At 35.3% G+C, this 17,883-nt stretch overlaps 1 protein-coding gene across 1 annotated transcript in view; it reads left to right on the top strand.

Moving 5' to 3' along the window:
• The window catches only part of Copb1 (COPI coat complex subunit beta 1), a 37,829-nt gene that overhangs the window by 12,708 nt on the left and 7,238 nt on the right, over positions 1-17,883 (top strand). The window contains exons 8-17 of the mRNA XM_020177983.2: positions 1,221-1,340; positions 2,207-2,314; positions 2,398-2,544; positions 3,369-3,514; positions 5,586-5,682; positions 7,260-7,420; positions 8,557-8,677; positions 12,287-12,514; positions 12,666-12,845; positions 17,158-17,302. Coding sequence (XP_020033572.1) covers positions 1,221-1,340; positions 2,207-2,314; positions 2,398-2,544; positions 3,369-3,514; positions 5,586-5,682; positions 7,260-7,420; positions 8,557-8,677; positions 12,287-12,514; positions 12,666-12,845; positions 17,158-17,302 — 1,453 coding nt within the window. The remainder of the gene's footprint in view (positions 1-1,220; positions 1,341-2,206; positions 2,315-2,397; positions 2,545-3,368; positions 3,515-5,585; positions 5,683-7,259; positions 7,421-8,556; positions 8,678-12,286; positions 12,515-12,665; positions 12,846-17,157; positions 17,303-17,883) is intronic.

Here is a 17,883-nt window from a genome sequence, read left to right as displayed (position 1 = left end):
CATATCTTGTGTAACTATCACATATTCATCAAACTAAGAAGTTAACATTGAAACAATATTGTTAACTAAACTTATGACTTTATTCAGAGTTTTTTCCATTAATGTCCTTTTTCTGTTTCAGGAACAGTCCAAGATCCCTAATTGCATTAATTAATCTATAAAAGCTTCTTAGTTTTTCCTTGTTTTTCATGCCTTGTCTCTGGTCAGTTTGTTTATAAAAGATCCCTCTCTTATTCATTGAGTTTATGCATTTTTCAGAAGAATTCCACAGAAGTGATCTGCCCTTTTCATTATATCAAGGAGTATATAATGTCTGTATATCTTAGTACTCTCTGTACTGTCTTATTAAGGTGGTGTGTGCACATTTCTCCACTGTTCTGATTTTTTCCATTATAACCAGTAAATATCATAGGGGGGCACTGTGAAACTGCAAATAACCTGTTGCGTCTCAAATTTAACTCAACTAATTTTAGCATCTATGAGTGGATTTTCTCAACCAGAATTACTGCTGTAGTACTCTAATGATGATTTTCTATTTCCCTCATTCTGTATTTATTAATTGGAATTCTTATACAACAAAGAGCTGTCTGTCCTCCCTCTCCCTTCCTTTCATTCCTTTTTCCTTTTTATCAGTATGACTATTTCATTCTGTGGTTATAATCCAGTATTATCATTATTTTGTTTTTCAAGTTGTCCCTTTTCCGATTTGCTCCTTTGTCCTTTGCTTTTAAATTTTATCATTCTAAAATACATTATACATATTTGTCTTATTAATAAGTGCTCTAAATATATACTAAAGTATTTTAATAACTCGGATCATTTTACGTTCCTGATTTTTCTGCATTGTAATGCAGATGTGTTAAACTTTGTCCCTAAACTGAAATATACTTAACAGCTATACTTACTGAAATTCTCTCTCTGCTCTTTTCTGCTTTGTTGTTTAGTTTCAACCTTTAGTTTTTGTCTGTCAGCAGATATTTCTACTTAGCCCCTTTCCATCCATCCTTTTATTTTGTAATGCTTCTGATGTAAGCTTGAATAATAATGAGGTTTGTTAAGATTTAGGGAATAAAGATGTACATTCTTCTGAAAAAAATGCGTAACACTAGTGCAGGAACTAATGACTGTATTTTGATTTCTTAGGGTCCTTTTTTTTTTTCTTATTTTCACATTCTGTGCTTATGCTTTCTTAAAAATGTATTTCTTTTTTTTTTATATAGGCTGCTGCTCAGTGTTACATTGATTTAATTATTAAGGAAAGTGACAACAATGTAAAACTCATAGTTCTGGATCGATTGGTAGAATTAAAGGAGCATCCTGCTCATGAACGAGTCCTCCAGGTAAGTGTTGTCTCAAAGAGGGAGAGATCCTAAATAGCATATTTTCAAACTTAGATCATTCCTAAGCTTGACATTTTAGTTAACTTACTAACTTTGAAGTCTGGACAGTTTAAATTTTGTTCAGCTAAAGTGCAACTCTAGGACTGGGGACATAGGGCAATGATAGTGTGCTTGTCTACCATGGGTGAGTCCCTGGGTTTGATCCCTAGCACCACAAAGAAAAAGACAAAAATAAATAAGGTAAAACTCATGAATCACCACAGCCTTTAGGGTCTTTTTTCAGGACATTGATTTGTTGAAGAGATCAGACTAGTTACCCTGGAAAATGTTTCTCCTTGTGCATGTGACTAATTACTTTGTTATAGTGTCATTTAGCTTGTTCCTCTGACTTTGTATTTCCAATAAAATATAAGTTGAATCTGAAGCTTGACAGAGTTAAAGTGCACATTGTTAGTTTGAGTGCAGAATATGTGATATTATTACTTCATACTGCATTACATTGAAGGCCTAAAATATCTACTTTCTTCCACCACAAGTGATTTTATTATTAATCAAATGAGTAAGACGATGGTGGAGCCAGGCACCAGTGGCTCATACTAGCTGCTTGGGAGGCTGAGATTGGGAGGATTGAGGTTCGAGGCCAACCCAGACAAATAGTTTATGAGACTCCATTTCCAAAATAACCAGAGCAGAACAGACTGGAGGTGTGACTCTAGCAGTAGAGTGCCTGCTTTGCAAGCTTGAAGCCCTGAGTTCAAACCCCAGTACCACAAAAAAAAGTGATGATGATGGAAAGAACCCACCATTCTACAGTTAAGATTTTGTTCTTATGGTCAGAAATACTGGTGTTAATCCTCATTTTTTAGGATCTGGTAATGGATATACTAAGAGTATTGAGCACACCAGACTTAGAAGTACGCAAGAAAACTCTGCAGTTAGCACTGGATCTTGTCTCTTCTAGGAATGTTGAAGAGGTAAAACAAAACTTTTTTGGCACTTTGTAGTTAGTCAGACCAAATATGGTGTAATTCTCACTTATTTTTACTTTTTCCTATAGCTGGTTATTGTATTGAAGAAGGAAGTAATTAAAACAAATAATGTTTCTGAGCATGAAGACACTGACAAATATAGACAACTTCTTGTACGAACATTGCATTCCTGTTCTGTCCGATTTCCAGATATGGCTGCAAATGTTATTCCTGTGGTATGTAATTCTGATAACCTTAATTTTTAAATTCTCTAAAAAAAATTTAATTCTAGTTACTCAACAGTTTGTCTCCTGAAATCTCAGCTGTCTATGACCACTAAGTCTCATGTTAAGAAGCGAACTTTATGTCCACCCTTAAGTGGAGAAGATACCTTCATAAAAAAAAGCACAAAACATAATATCAAATTACTGTAAAGTTTGGGGATGTAGCTCAGTGGTAGAGCATTTGCTTAGTATGTGCCAGACTCTAGGTTCAGTTAACAGCATTGGGAAAAAAAAAAAATAGCTGTACATTGTATTTTAATTGATGTTTATTATAATTATCTAAAGTAAAATAAGCCATAATTGTATTTGTGTGTATATTTTTTCCAATTACTTCTTTCAAATAGTTTTCTATCAAGTACCTCTTAAGTTGAAATAATCAGTTACAAGAAAAATTCATATAGCTAGAATGTTTTGCTTTCTGCTACTGTTAGATAAATGAAGTAGATTATTGTCATTTGAAATTTGGCCATTGTGCTTTGAATGTTTTCTAAAATGATTACTTTTAGTTATAACTTAGGAGTATCTAACTTATTTCAAGTCATGGGTCTCTAGTTTTCTTTTATAGCGAGTTTCTATGCTGCACATAGGTAGAAAAGCCATTGTCATTTTTGCTTACATAATAATGCTTGTCTCTCAACACAGATCTTGTTATGTATTTGAAAGTTATTGAGAGTTAGCATTTTTTGTAAATTTTGTTAATTTCTTGATTTAGATCATTTTCTTCCTCTGAGAGTTGTGCAACTGTTGATCCTTCTTCTCTTTTCTTGTTCTTTTAGCTAATGGAATTTCTCAGTGACAATAATGAAGCAGCAGCTGCTGATGTCTTGGAGTTTGTTCGTGAAGCCATTCAGCGTTTTGATAACCTGAGAATGCTGATTGTTGAGAAGATGCTTGAAGTTTTTCATGCTATTAAATCTGTCAAGTAGGTTTAAAGTACATTTAAGTGTATGGTCAAGTAAGCATTGTATCAGTTTCTATTTTCAAAGAGTCAATTAATAGAAAATATAATGGAGATTCAAGACAAGCCAAAATAAGACAAGCATGGTAACAAACATCACCCATCTCCACTCTCAATCCATAATGTATAGGCAAAATAAATAATAAGATTGATTTAGCTAGGTTTTTCTATTCTGATTTCCTCTGAAACACTATGACTCCTCAACCAATTGAGGAGCATATTTTTTAAGTGGCATCATTTTTAGATATCATTATTATTTATCACCCTCCTTAGCATTTATCTAAGAGAAGGATTGAAAATGTAACCTAAATGTGTTTCCCTTCAGATAGTCTTTGCTATTAAGAAAGTATTGTTGGGTAAAGGAAGGGGATAAAGGACAGTGACGGAGAGGGCAAATCCAAGTATGATATATTTGATATATTTTAAGAGCCTTTTGTAAATGCCACAATGTACCCCCAGCGTAACAATTAAAAAAAAAAAAAAAAGGGCTTGTTAAGTACAGATTTTGGTTCATTTAAAAAAGCATCCAGGACTGGTGGTATAGCTCAAGTAGTAGAGCACCTGCTTTACAAACATGAAGCCCTGAGTTCAAACCTCAGTCCCACTAAAAAAAAAAAAAAAAAAGAATCCAGTCTAAAAAAGCATCCAATGGATAACTGTAACAGACTTTATGTCTGCTTAGATAGGAAGGGACCAGTACAAAGGTTTTTAAAATATGAAAATGTACTGATAGACAAGTGAGAAATATTTGTTCCCTTTGTGAGAAAAAAGAAACCATGTCATGGTTTTGCTTTTGACATCCATAATCTTTTGGATCTTCAATTTCTATAATTTTTTCTTAATAAATTCAATTAAAATCTTATGGAAAAGATGACTACAGACTGTACGAAGAAAAAAGGGATGAGGTGTGGCTCAAGTGATAGTACACCTACTTAGCTTAGCAAGCACAAGGATGTGAGTTCAAACCCTAGTGCCAAAATAGTAATAATAATAATTTACTCAGTTTAACATTTTAAACTAGAGAATTACTGTCTTTGTTTTGTTGTTTGATTTTTGTTTTCGTTTTTACATTTTTTTAAATTTTTTGTTTTTGAGAAGAAATCCTGCTGTGTAGCCTAAGCTGGCCTTGAACTCATGATCCTCCTGCCTCAGCCTCCTGAGTGCTAAAATCACAAGAGTTAGTTACTTTATTTTTTTATTTTCTTTCTATGTTAAGAATATGTTGCTAGGCTGGGGCTCTACCACTTGAACCATGTCCCCAGTCCTTATCCCTTCTCTTCAGTGTCTAAATATAAAAAGATGAATTACTTTTTACATTAAAATAATACATTTATTACGACAAAGTCAAATTTATTTTAACTATACTCCAAATAAACACTTTTGTGAAACATTTTATTTTGTATTTTTGTTTTTGGGGGTTTTTTTGTGATACTGGGGTTTGAACTCAGGCCTACACCTTGAGACACTCCTAGCCCATTTTTGAGATGGGTTTTCAAGATAGGATCACTGGCTTTGAACCTTGATCCTCCTGATCTCTGCCTCCTGAGTAGCTAGGATTACAGGCGTGAGCCACTGGCTCCTGGCTTTTTCTTTTTTTTCTCCAGTACTGGGGTTTGAACTCAGAGCCTACACCTTGAGCCACTACACCAGCCCTTTTTTGCGTGTGTGTGATGGGCTTTTTCAAGATAGGGTCTCTCAAACTATTTGTCCAGACTCAATCCTCCTGATCTCTGCCTCCTGAGTAGCTAGGATTACAGGTGTGAGTCACTGGCGCCTGGCTGTGGGAAACATTTTAGTATTTAATTTTTACTGTGGGTTTACCAGTTTTAGAGTGGTCCAAATAATAATGAATGAAGACAGTTATTTTTCTTGTGATTTCTGGAGATAAACAAAACTTATTGTTTGTTGTATACTCTCCAAAACATTCCTCCATAGTTCCTTAGTGCAGTATTTTGTGTTGTTGCTTTAGCTTAAATTCACAAAGACATAGTTCTGCTTCAAGATTTGTATTTCAGATCTTGTATTCTCGTCCTAGAATTTATCGAGGAGCATTATGGATCCTGGGAGAATACTGTAGTACCAAGGAAGACATTCAGAGTGTGATGACTGAAGTCCGCAGGTCCCTTGGAGAGGTATGTTTTATTTTTGTAAATCCTGCTTTATATGGTCATTTATACTGTAGAAAAATTTGATGTACAAGGAATATAGCTCAGTGATAGAGTGCTTACATAGCATGCACGAGGCCCTGAGTTCAGTTCTCAGCACCACAAAAAAAAAAAAAAAAAATCTGACATTTATATGATGATTTGATTTTTTTGGTGGTGATAGCAAAGGAAGGTTGTTGTGTGGGTTTTTGTTGCTGTCGTTTGTTTTTATGGTTGGGATTTCAACTCAGGGCCTTGACCTTGCTAGGCAAGCACTATACTGGTTGAGCTATATCCCTGTCCAGGCTTTTATGTTTTTGTTTAGCGTCTGGGCTTAACATTGAAAAATATACTTTAATTATCCAGTTAATTAAGCCTCAAGGGTTGTGGAAAATTAGGGGTGTGTCCCATCCCCATGATACTGATAACACCTCTCTATATTATTTATTTACCCTTGGCTAAGATTTTGTTTGAACACTGTTTTATGTTTAGAAAAAAAAAGAAAAAGGATGGTAAAATACTGCTTTAGCCTTTTTCTAACAGAATGCCTTACAACAAGGCTGACTTTAGAATATTTGCACTAAAACTGGCATCCTTACGGTAGGAATACAAAAAATGATGGGCCACTTGTCAGGAAACCTAGGAACCTGGATTTTACTCTTGATTCTGCCAGTAATTAACTCTGAGACCTTTGGTTTAAGTTCCTTAACTGGCTGTACTTTAGATACTTTTAAAGCTCTTAAATTGGATGGTAGACTAGTACTAAGGAATAAATTCATAGTAATTCCTTGATCAATTAAAAGGGTAGTTGATGAAGTCATTGTGCAGGTCAGTCATTTATTCCGTTTTAGGATAAGTGCTATGTTTGGTTAATATTTTTGGTAAATATTTCAAGGGAAGGAAAAGGAATAAAGCTTAGTGAACATCTACTTTATGTTAGATACTGTCCTATGCATTTTCTATTAAGTAACTTATGTAGAACTAAAATTTCCGTTTAACACATTAAGAAACTGAGGCTCAAAGTTGTTTAATGAACTTGCTCAGAACAACTAGTAAGTGGCAGAGTAAGAATTCAAACCTAAGAGCATCTAACTTTAAAGCCTCTGTTCTTCTGCTACATTATTCTGTGAATGAAAGAAAATTGAAAGCAGAGTTCCAAGTTTCAAAAATCTTATTGGGAAAATGCCTTCTTTATAGAAATGATTGACTGTTTACAGGAGTACAATGTATGTATATCTGGAAATGTCAGAATGAAACTACCTGTGTAACTATCATATACTAATACAAACTGGTTTTTTTTTGCAGTACCAGGGCTTAAACTCAGGGCCTACCTACAGACCTTGAGCTACTCCACCAGCCCTTTTTGTGTTAGGTATTTTTGAGATAGGGTCTCTCAAACTATTTGCCCATGCTGGCTTTGAACTGCTATCCTCTTGATCTCTGCGTCCTAAGTAGAGATTACAGGTGTGAGCCACCAGCACCTGGCTAATGTTTTTTAAAAAATAAATGTAATTTTGCTTGCTGTTGCTATTATTTCTAAATCAGTGTTTCCAATTGACTTTTAGATTCCAATTGTAGAGTCAGAAGTAAAGAAAGAAGCTGGTGAAATAAAACCTGAAGAAGAAATAACTGTGGGGCCTGTTCAGAAATTGGTTACTGAAATGGGTACATACGCAACTCAGAGTGCCCTGAGTAGTTCTAGACCCACCAAGAAAGAGGAAGACAGGTAACTTACAGCACATGTGCCATACCAGCTGAGCTAATTTTATTATTTCTCTTGTGTATAAAATAGTCGCATGATTTCTCTTAGAAGTTTGCTTTTGTGGCCCATGTGAAAGTGTTTACCATTTAAAGTATTTGAAAGGAGAAAGATAAGTAAGTTTTTCCCTTAACAATTGTGTTGATGATTACCAGTGAGTTAGCCATTGTGCAACAGGGCCAGGTGTGTTGATGGTTTCAATCCTCTGTTCCTTCCATCTGTTTACACTGAAATAACTGGGTTCTGTTTAAACTGAAATTATTTTACTCATATAGAAAATATATGAGTAGGAAATATATGAGAAGGAAAGTCTTTCTTTCCTTTTCTGTCCTCTGTCTTTCTGTGTGTCTTTCTTTGTTGGCATTGAACCCAGGGCCTTGCACATGCTAGGCAAGTGATCTACCACTGAGCTATATCCCCAGCCCAAACTTTAGTATTTCTAACCAATATTTTCTTCTTTACATTCCTTTTTCTGTGGTAAAGATGATGAAAATGATACCTGAAATGTTTATTGAATACTAACTACTTAGGCATTGTGCTAAATGTCTCATATAGTCTTGACAACATCCCTTTGAGATTGAGTGTATTATCTCCATTTTAAAGAGGAATTTGAGACTTTGAGAAGTCTTTAACCTACCCGGTAAATAAATAGCTAACTTGGTTTTTGAAAGTAGTCCCTTAGCTCCAATACATACATCCTTAATTACTTTTTCTTTCCATTCATTTAGTTCTTGAGTCATTTGAAGAAAAATATTGAAGTCATGTATTCTTTTTCCTTTGAGAGCTCTCTTTAGAGGGAGTTAGCTGAGGTCCTTATTACTGAAGGGGGGGCAGTGAGGGTGGCTTATCTGACTTTCCTATATAAAAGCTGTGGGCCACTAAAGAAGTTGGTGGGTTTCATTTTTATTGATTGCCTTATAGACCTCCACTGAGAGGATTCCTTCTGGATGGAGATTTCTTTGTTGCTGCCTCTCTTGCCACAACTCTGACCAAGATTGCATTGCGCTATGTGGGCAGTGAGGGTGGCTTATCTGACTTTCCTATATAAAAGCTGTGGGCCACTAAAGAAGTTGTGGGTTTCATTTTTATTGATTGCCTTACAGACCTCCACTGAGAGGATTCCTTCTGGATGGAGATTTCTTTGTTGCTGCATCCCTTGCCACAACTCTGACCAAGATTGCGTTGCGCTATGTAGCTTTGGTTCAGGAGAAGAAAAAACAAAATGTAAGTTTGTTTATTCTATATTTCCTAATAAGTGATTATTGAGCCTCAAAAGCTAATGCTCAGGTTACTATCATGAAAGAGCTTATATTTAATAGAGGAAATAGGCACAGTAGTATAATGTGACTCAAAAATTGACAGAGTAATGCAATAATGATACCATGTGATTTGGCTAGTGGAGAAGTTAAAAGGGTTTATAAAAGTCATTTCTGTTTGCTAGGATTAATCAAGAACCAGTAAAGGAAATGCCATTTAGTCATTTAGTTATTGCATGGTCATTAGCATCTCCATTTAGTCATTATCTATTTTATCCTAAAATACTTCAAATAATTTACCACAGCTTCTGACCATTCTGACTGTATAGTCATTTACCTAGTAACCTCCATTGCTGTCCTTTGTACTGTTGTCCTGCATTTCACACCACATGGGGGTTGAACTCAGGACTTACTTGTTGGGCAAGTGCTCTTACTATTTGAGCTGTGCCCCCAGTTCCTGCATGTCATTTTGTAAACCCTATGATACATTGTTATTTTTGTTGTAAATAAACAATCATCTCTTTAAAACAAAAAATTCTGTTTTCTTATTCTGGAGTTTGGTCTGAGCTGGAGACTGGACATTCTTAGCCAGCTATTGAGAATTAGGAGCAGGGCAAAATTCAGGTACCTTTCTGTGTGCTTTCTTTCCTTCTTTTTTTATTCTGGTAAAATACACATAACACAAAATTTACCATTTTAACTTTTCCTGAGTATACTGTTAGATGGCAACAGTTCAGTGCATCAAGTACATTTATCTCATCCCTCTCCGGTGCTTTTTCATCGTCCCATCCTGAAAATGCCCATTCCTTTCTGCCCTCAGCCCCTGGTAATCTCTATGTTACTTCTGTCTATATACATTTGAAATCATGTAATATCTGTCCATCTGTGTCTTATTTCACTTAGCATAATACTGTCTTCAGGGTTCATCCATGTTATAGTATGTGTCAGAATTACCTTGCTTTTTAAGGTTGAATGATAAAGTTGTGTGTGTATGTGTGTGCTTCACGTTTTCTTTATCCATTTCTCTGTTATTTTTTAAAAATTTTTTTAATGAGAAAAATCTTGTATTTACCATTTATCATATATTTCATTCCTTTGTGTAAATTGATATTTCCATCTGATTTTTTTTTCTGCCTAAACAACTCATTTAATCTTAGCCAAAAGATCCAGAAGCAATAACTCAATCATTCTTTAATATGAGTCTGCTAGTAAAGAATTCTCTCAAAGTCAGGCATGGTGGTTCACACCTGTAATCCCAGTTAGGAGGCTAAGGCAGAAGGATTACAAGACCAAGGCTAAGTCTGGTCTACATAGCAAGACCCTGTCTTGAAAGAAAGAAAAGAGAAAAAAGAATTCCCTCTGATTTTGTTTACCTAAAACTCTTTGTTTTGTTTGCATTTTTAAAAAGTCTCTATCGTAGAATTATGAATGTATTTTAAAATTGTTTTAATTTATTGCTGAAATAAACAAAGCTTGGTGATGAAGAGCATGCATAGTCCCTGATTCAATCCCCAGTGCCACAAAGAAAAAAGCTGAGAAAAAGTCACTTACAGTTATAGCACTTAAGAACAAGTGTCACAAAAAAAAGAACAAATGTCACTAGTATTAGAGTTGAGAGAGAAAATCATCAAAAGATAGAATAGAAATCCTTCCTTCAGAAAGCGTTTAAGTTGCCCTTTATGTGCAACACATTTTTCTCTAGTGAGAAAAAAGTCATTTTGTATTTTAAATACTGTAGTTTCACTTAATATTATACCAACTATTTCTCCTAGTTTTTATAAACCCTTCCTAATCATATTCACAGTATTTTAATAGCTGCATAATCCATCAGGCATATGATTCCTTCATGTACCATGTAATTGAACATTTTCCCTTCAGATTTGGAACTTTCAAATGGTTTTATTTCTATTATAAACCTGTAAATAAAATTCATAAATGGAAAAAATTAAAATAAACATGGTTTCAAAGTAAAAAAAAAATCATAAATGAGATTCATAAATGAAATTTAAAGGACCAGATACCTTATAAAGTATATTATCTGTTATCAGTTTATTTTGATTTATGAAAAATAATTTATTTTTAAGCTCTCAGTGGGCCGTTATTTGTTCATTCATTTATAATCACAGTCTAATCTTTATAACCTCTAACAATAATATAATTCTAAGTTGACTTTTTTTCTTTGAATACTGTAAAGATGTAGCTCCATTGTCTTCTGCCTTCCTGGTGAGAAGTCTGTCAGTCTTATACCTCTATGTAGAATTATTGTTTTTCCTCTGGCTGGTTTTAGATTTTCTATCACTAGATACTAGCAATTTGATTAGGATGTGGATTAGTGTGATTTTCTTCATGCTTCCTTTGCTGTGGTTCATTGAGCTTCTTGGTTCTTTGGATTTATGGTTTCCATCAATTTGGGAAATTCCATCAATATCAGTTCTTCAGATTTTTTTTTCTGTACTTACTGCCCTCTCTTTCTTCTCTTTCTGAACACAATATCCAAACTTGGGGAATAATTATACTTTCCTTTTCCACTGGTTCTTCCCCAGTCCTCTGGTAGTTTTCCATACATGTGTACAGATCAGTACTCAGCCAAAGACAATTTGCCTAGGGCATAGAGCATCTGTATCAGGACAATGCTACTTGTGACTAAAAAAATAAGTTGGAATTCGCTTGCAACTTTGAATAGCAGGCCAAGTAATACGGCCTTCAGTGTAAGGTAAAGAGAAATCATTGAGGTATTTGCATGAAGTGTTGAAATGATGGGTATGGTGTAAAATTACAGTGGTAGCAGCACATAACCACTCTCATCATCACCAGTAACATAAACCTGACGTCATGTGCCTCATGATGAATATAGTCAGAAGTAGAAAACATCACCTGCCTGGTATTCTAGCCAAAAGTGTGAGACACTGTCTTTTCAAAAATGATCTGGGTTCTTTTAAAGTCAGTTTGATTAAAAATAAACAAGCAGGAAGCTAGTCTAGATTAAAAGGGACTAAAGAGAGTAATAGCCAAATAAAATGCATGGATTTAAAAGTAAAATAAAAACACTTTGAGATGCTTTAGGAAAATATATTTGAATTCAGAGTATAGTACATATATTTAGGGATCATGGAGTTTTTCAGGCAAGAAGCTGATCTTGTAGGTTTATAGGAAACTGTCCTGATTCTAGGAGGTAAATGCTAATGTATTATGAGGTGAAGAATCTTACTTTCATATGGCCAGACAAGAAAATAAGTGTATGTATATGAAGAATAAAAAAGCAATCATGGCAAGATGTCAACAATTGATGAAATATATCATTCTTTTAATTTTTCTGTAGTTGGTATTAAAAGGAAAGACATTTAAAAAGCCACTGTTGTTTTTTAGTTAAAGGTCAGTGAAGCCTTAGAAGGTAGCAATTAGAATAAGAATGGAAGGAGAATGCAAAAACGAGATGGAAATAAAATCTAAAGGATTTGAAATCTTATTCAAGTGAAATGAAAAGTTAACTCTATTTCTTGAATTGTGAGGTGTAATAAAGTGACCTTCCTGCAATTAGGGAATCATGATGCAATAACCACTTTCTCTACTTTTGTAGTCTTTTGTTGCTGAGGCTATGCTGTTGATGGCAACTATCCTTCATTTGGGAAAATCCTCTCTTCCTAAGAAACCAATTACTGATGATGATGTAGACCGAATTTCCCTGTGTCTCAAGGTCTTGTCTGAATGTTCACCTTTCATGAATAAAATTTTCAATAAGGAATGCAGGCAGTCTCTTTCTCACATGTTATCTGCCAAACTCGAAGAAGAGAAGCTGTCCCAAAAGGTAAAGTACATATGAGAAGGCTTTAAAAGTGCTTTGTGGATTGTTACTGGATGTGTGTGTGTGTATTGATTTCTCAGTCCCTATTTGTAAGGCCTGTAAAAAGCTGTCTTTCTTTCTATATAAAGAAATGTGTATTGTTTTTTCAACACAGAAAGAATCTGAAAAGAGGAATGTGACAGTGCAGCCTGATGACCCCATTTCCTTCATGCAACTAACTGCTAAGAATGAAATGAACTGCAAGGAAGATCAGTTTCAGCTGAGTCTGTTGGCAGCAATGGGGAACACACAGAGGAAAGAGGCAGCAGATCCCCTAGCATCTAAACTTAACAAGGTAAGTAAATATCAAATAATACTATGAATTATTGTAAATTTGCTGTTTAAGGAAGTAGTAAGGAAGAAGTTGCTGACCCTGCTAGGTTTTTATTTGTTCTTTAGAGACAAAATATCACTGTGTAGCCCAGGCTGGCCTTGAACTCAAGATCCTTGTTTCCACCTTCCATATGTTGAAATTATAGTAGTGCACCACCATGCCCTGCAAGTCCTGATTTTTTTTTTAAAGAAAAATAACTTACTTACATAGAATTAAGGGATTTTTGTTGTTTCTCTTTTTGCTTTGCAGTGCTAGGGATCCAGCTGAAAGCCTCAATCGTGCTACTCAGTCACTGTATCACTGCTATACCCCTAGCCCTTGCATCAGTTTTTATCAATTTACTGTGATTAATAACCCATTAAGCCTCAATTGGGCTGAATGTGTTGGCAAATGCCTCTAATCCAGCACTTGGAAGGCTGAGACAGGGGAATCATGGGTTTGAGGTCAGCCTGGACTATGAGTGAGTTCCAGGCCAGCCTGGGCTATATAATGAGACTTTGTCTCAAATATATAAAGAAAAAAAAACCTCAATTGAAATTCAGAAGCTGATGAAGTACTTTACTATATATGATAGTACTGTAAATCTATTAGATGGTTTTTATAACTTGAACCAATTGTATGTGGACATTCATAGAATCATAATTAGAACTGGGGGATACACACAGGCTAAGGTTTTTAGAGGGAAGCTGAATACACAGGGCTTTGGCTCCTTCCACCACACCTAGATCCCAAATTCTGGCCTCTGCTGCTTTAAATAGAGCAGCTCCACTTCTGTATTCTTAATATATTGAGTTCCTTACAGGATTCTATTAAGGACTGAATTCTACTCTTTTAACTACGTAAGTTTAAGAATCAGAGCCAAGTGTGGTGGTGGTACACGCCTGTAACCCCAGCACCCAGGAGGCTGAGTCAAGAGGATCCCAAGTTTAAGATCAGCCTGGACTACATAGCAAGAAAAAAGAATCATTGAGTTAGGTTAGTCCGTCATCTGTTAGATGAGTAAGCAGTCTCAAAAATGATTTTTTTATTCAAGATAATGTCAATGGCAGAATTGAAACTTCTGAAACACCTTTTCTCCCTTAAAATTGGGAATTGATAGCAATAGGTTTTTTTTTTAATTGTGGTAATTCACCATTTTAACTATTTTTAAGTATATAGTTGCATGGTATTAATTAAATTTACATTATTATAGAATCATCTCTAGAACATTTTTATCTTACAAAACTGAAACTCTATACCCATTAAACAGTACCTTAAGGCTTGGTGCAGTGGCTCATACCTGTAATCCTAGCTGCTCAGGAGACAGAGATCTGGAGGATTGAGGTTCAGGGCTGGCCCGGATTAAAAGGAAAGTTCATGAGATCCCAACTCACCCAGTAAAAGCAGAGCATGGTGGGAGCACCCATCATCCAAGCTACAAGGGAAGCATAAATAGGAGGATTAAAGTCCAGGCCTGCCCAGACATAAAAGTGAGACCGTGTCTCAAAAATACCTAAAGCAAATAAGGCTGCAGTACCTCCAGTATTATCAAAAAAAATAATAATAATTTTAAAAAAATACCTCCCGATTTGCACTTCCTTCCCTGCCCCTAGCAACCACCATTCTACTTTGTGTTTCTTTGATTTTGACTAGTCTATGTACCTCATGTAAGTGGAATCATTTAGTTTTGGTTGTTTTGTGACTGGCTTATTTCTCTTTGTATAGTATCTTCAAGGTTCATCCATGTTATAGTATGTGTCAGAAATTCCTCCCTTTTTGGACTAAGGTAGAAAGGAGAAAATAGAGGGGAAGAACCAATTCAGGTTATAATACATATATAAATGAAAATGTCACAGTGAAACTACCTATATAGCTATGTTAAGCAAACAAAAATGTCTTTTAAAAAATGGAGAAGAGGAAGGTAAAACAGATCCTGTGTGGGCAGTAGGTATCATTGGGAGGGGGAAGGATATAAGAAAATGATGTACGAGGGTGAATGTGTAGAATTATTATGTACACATGTATATAAATGAAAAAATTAGACCTGTTGAAACTATGCCAGGAATGGGAGAAGGAGGGGATAAAGGAGAATGATGGAGAGGGTAAATTCAACTATAATATATTGTAAAAACTTTTGTAAATGTCACAATGTACCCCCAGTACAACAATAATATATATATATATAATAAACAACAAAAAAAAAGAAATTCCTCCCTTTTGGGGCTAGGAATGTGACTCAAGTGGTAGAGCACCTGCTTAGTAAGTGCAGAGCCCAAGTTCAAACCACAGTACTGACAAAAAAAAAAAAGGAAAGAAGTTCCTCCTTTTTTAAGGCCAAATAATACTCCATTATAAGTATAATCAACATTTTGTTTATGAGGAACCACCATACTATTTTTTTGGCTCTGCAGGCATTCTGCTATTTAAGCCACACTCCTAGTCCTGTTTTTCTGATTTTGCAAGACATGGTCTTGCTATGTAGCCCAGGATAGCCACCAACTCAATGTAGCCTAGGCTAACCTGGAACTCAAGAGTTCCTGGTGCTGACATCATAAGCATGCAACACCCACCTGGCTCCATGCTGTTTTTGATAGCAGCTGTATCATTTTACATTCCCACCTGTAGTCACAACAGTTCCAATTTCTCCTTGTTTTCCAGCCCTTGTTTTCTTTTTTGGTAACAGCCATCCTGATGACATTTGTGATAGCATCTCATTGTGGTTTTGGTTTGCATTTTCCTAGTGATTACTGATGCTGGCATCTTTTCATGTGTTTATTAGGCATTTGTATATCTTCTTTGGAGGAATGTCTGTTCAAGTCATTTACCCATTTTTATTTATTTATTTTTTTTATTTCCCCTGCCCCCACCCCCTCCCTTACCACCCACTCCGCCCCCTCCCTCTCCCCCCCCCCAATACCCAGCAGAAACTATTTTGCCCTTATTTCTAATTTTGTTGTAGAGAGAGTATAAGCAATAATAGGAAGGAACAAGGGTTTTTGCTGGTTGAGATAAGGATAGCTATACAGGGCATTGACTCACATTGATTTCCTGTGCGTGGGTGTTACCTTCTAGGTTAATTCTTTTTCATCTAACCTTTTCTGTAGTACCTGTTCCCCTTTTCCTATTGGCCTCAGTTGCTTTAAGGTATCTGCTTTAGTTTCTCTGTGTTAAGGGCAACAAATGCTAGCTAGTTTTTTAGGTGTCTTACCTATCCTCACCCCTCTCTTGTGTGCTCTCGCTTTTATCATGTGCTCATAGTCCAATCCCCTTGTTGTGTTTGCCCTTGATCTAATGTCCACATATGAGGGAGAACATACGATTTTTGGTTTTTTGAGCCAGGCTAACCTCACTCAGAATGATGTTCTCCAATTCCATCCATTTACCAGCGAATGATAACATTTCATTCTTCTTCATGGCTGCATAGAATTCCATTGTGTATAGATACCACATTTTCTTAATCCATTCGTCAGTGGTGGGGCATCTTGGCTGTTTCCATAACTTGGCTATTGTGAATAGTGCCACAATAAACATGGATGTGCAGGTGCCTCTGGAGTAACCTGTGTCACAGTCTTTTGGGTATATCCCCAAGAGTGGTATTGCTGGATCAAATCATTTACCCATTTTTAAATTGGGGTGTTTTTGTGTGAGTCTTTATGTGTTCTGAATGTTAACCCCTTCTTAAATTTACAAATAATTTCTTTCATTCTGATTTACCTTTTCAACTGTTTTTAGTATTGTTTGATATACAAACATTTCTTTTTTTCAGCACAAAATTTTTTCTTTTGTTGCCTGTGCTTTTGGTAACAGTATTGCATTTTTAAATACCATACTTTGGTAACTTTTAAATTTTGAGATAAGACTAAGTTAGAATAATGTTTAGTGTATTTGCTAAGCATATTTAACATCTTTGTACTACTGATTGCTGAGCTTAAAAATCAATAGATGGACTGGGAGTATAGCTCAATAGTAGAACATATGCTTAATATGTACAAGGTCCTGGGTTTAATTCCCAACAACAAAACCCAATAAGTGCCTGAATGTCATCTTTTAAAGTAGTGTTTTAAGTTCTGTATCATTTGCATAAATTTTGTAAAGCTCTGAACCTGTTACTTCTACTTGTCCCAGTTTCAGTTTCCATTCCTGTATTTCAAAACAATTTTATTACACCTCTCTCAAAATGACTTTTCTAATCTAATTAATCACGTGTTAATTATCAGACTTAATCACTTGGCTAGGATATGTTTAGATAAATTATATCATTCATTTAATTTTATCTTTATTTTTGGTTTGACAGGTCACCCAGTTGACAGGTTTCTCAGATCCTGTATATGCAGAAGCTTATGTTCATGTCAATCAGTATGATATCGTCCTGGATGTACTTGTTGTGAACCAAACCAGTGATACTTTGCAGAATTGCACATTAGAGCTAGCTACTCTAGGTGAGGAAATTTAACATAAAGGAATGATATTTTGTATAGTAGCTCTTTAAAGATGACAGATTGCTAAGAGAAGATACAGTTTTCAATATAAGTATTCTCTTGTGCCCTTTGTGACATTTTGAATCAAGGCTTTGTTTTACATTTAGAATTTAGTCTCCTTCAACTCCAGTTTTCTGAACCTTTGTCATACTGACTTGCTTATGCTCTTGGCACATGCAAATGGTTTCAATTCTGAGTTTGATCTAGCATACTAGATATGATAAGAGCTACTTAAGTTACAGATTTACTAAGTAGCTCACTTAGTTAAGTTTTTTATTTCCTCGGTACAGAATTAGGTATATTCTGAATCCTTACTGCACGTAAAGCATAGATAGCCACCATGCAGTACCCCTAGAAAATTCCATCTGGCTTATGCAAGAGTAAAGGCACATCAAACTATCAAAAGCAAACATACTTTTGCCTGGACTTCTTCAATGTATCCAATCAACTACATTTCTAAGAACTTACAAGTCCTTTTGAAGATTATTTTATCTTTCTTTGTAATGGAATATATAGTTTAAGACCTAAGCTTTTGGGTTTTT

This window comes from Castor canadensis, chromosome 1, assembly GCF_047511655.1.
Source record: "Castor canadensis chromosome 1, mCasCan1.hap1v2, whole genome shotgun sequence".
In the NCBI taxonomy this organism is placed as follows: domain Eukaryota; kingdom Metazoa; phylum Chordata; class Mammalia; order Rodentia; family Castoridae; genus Castor; species Castor canadensis.
This window is presented reverse-complemented; position numbering and strand designations above follow the sequence as displayed.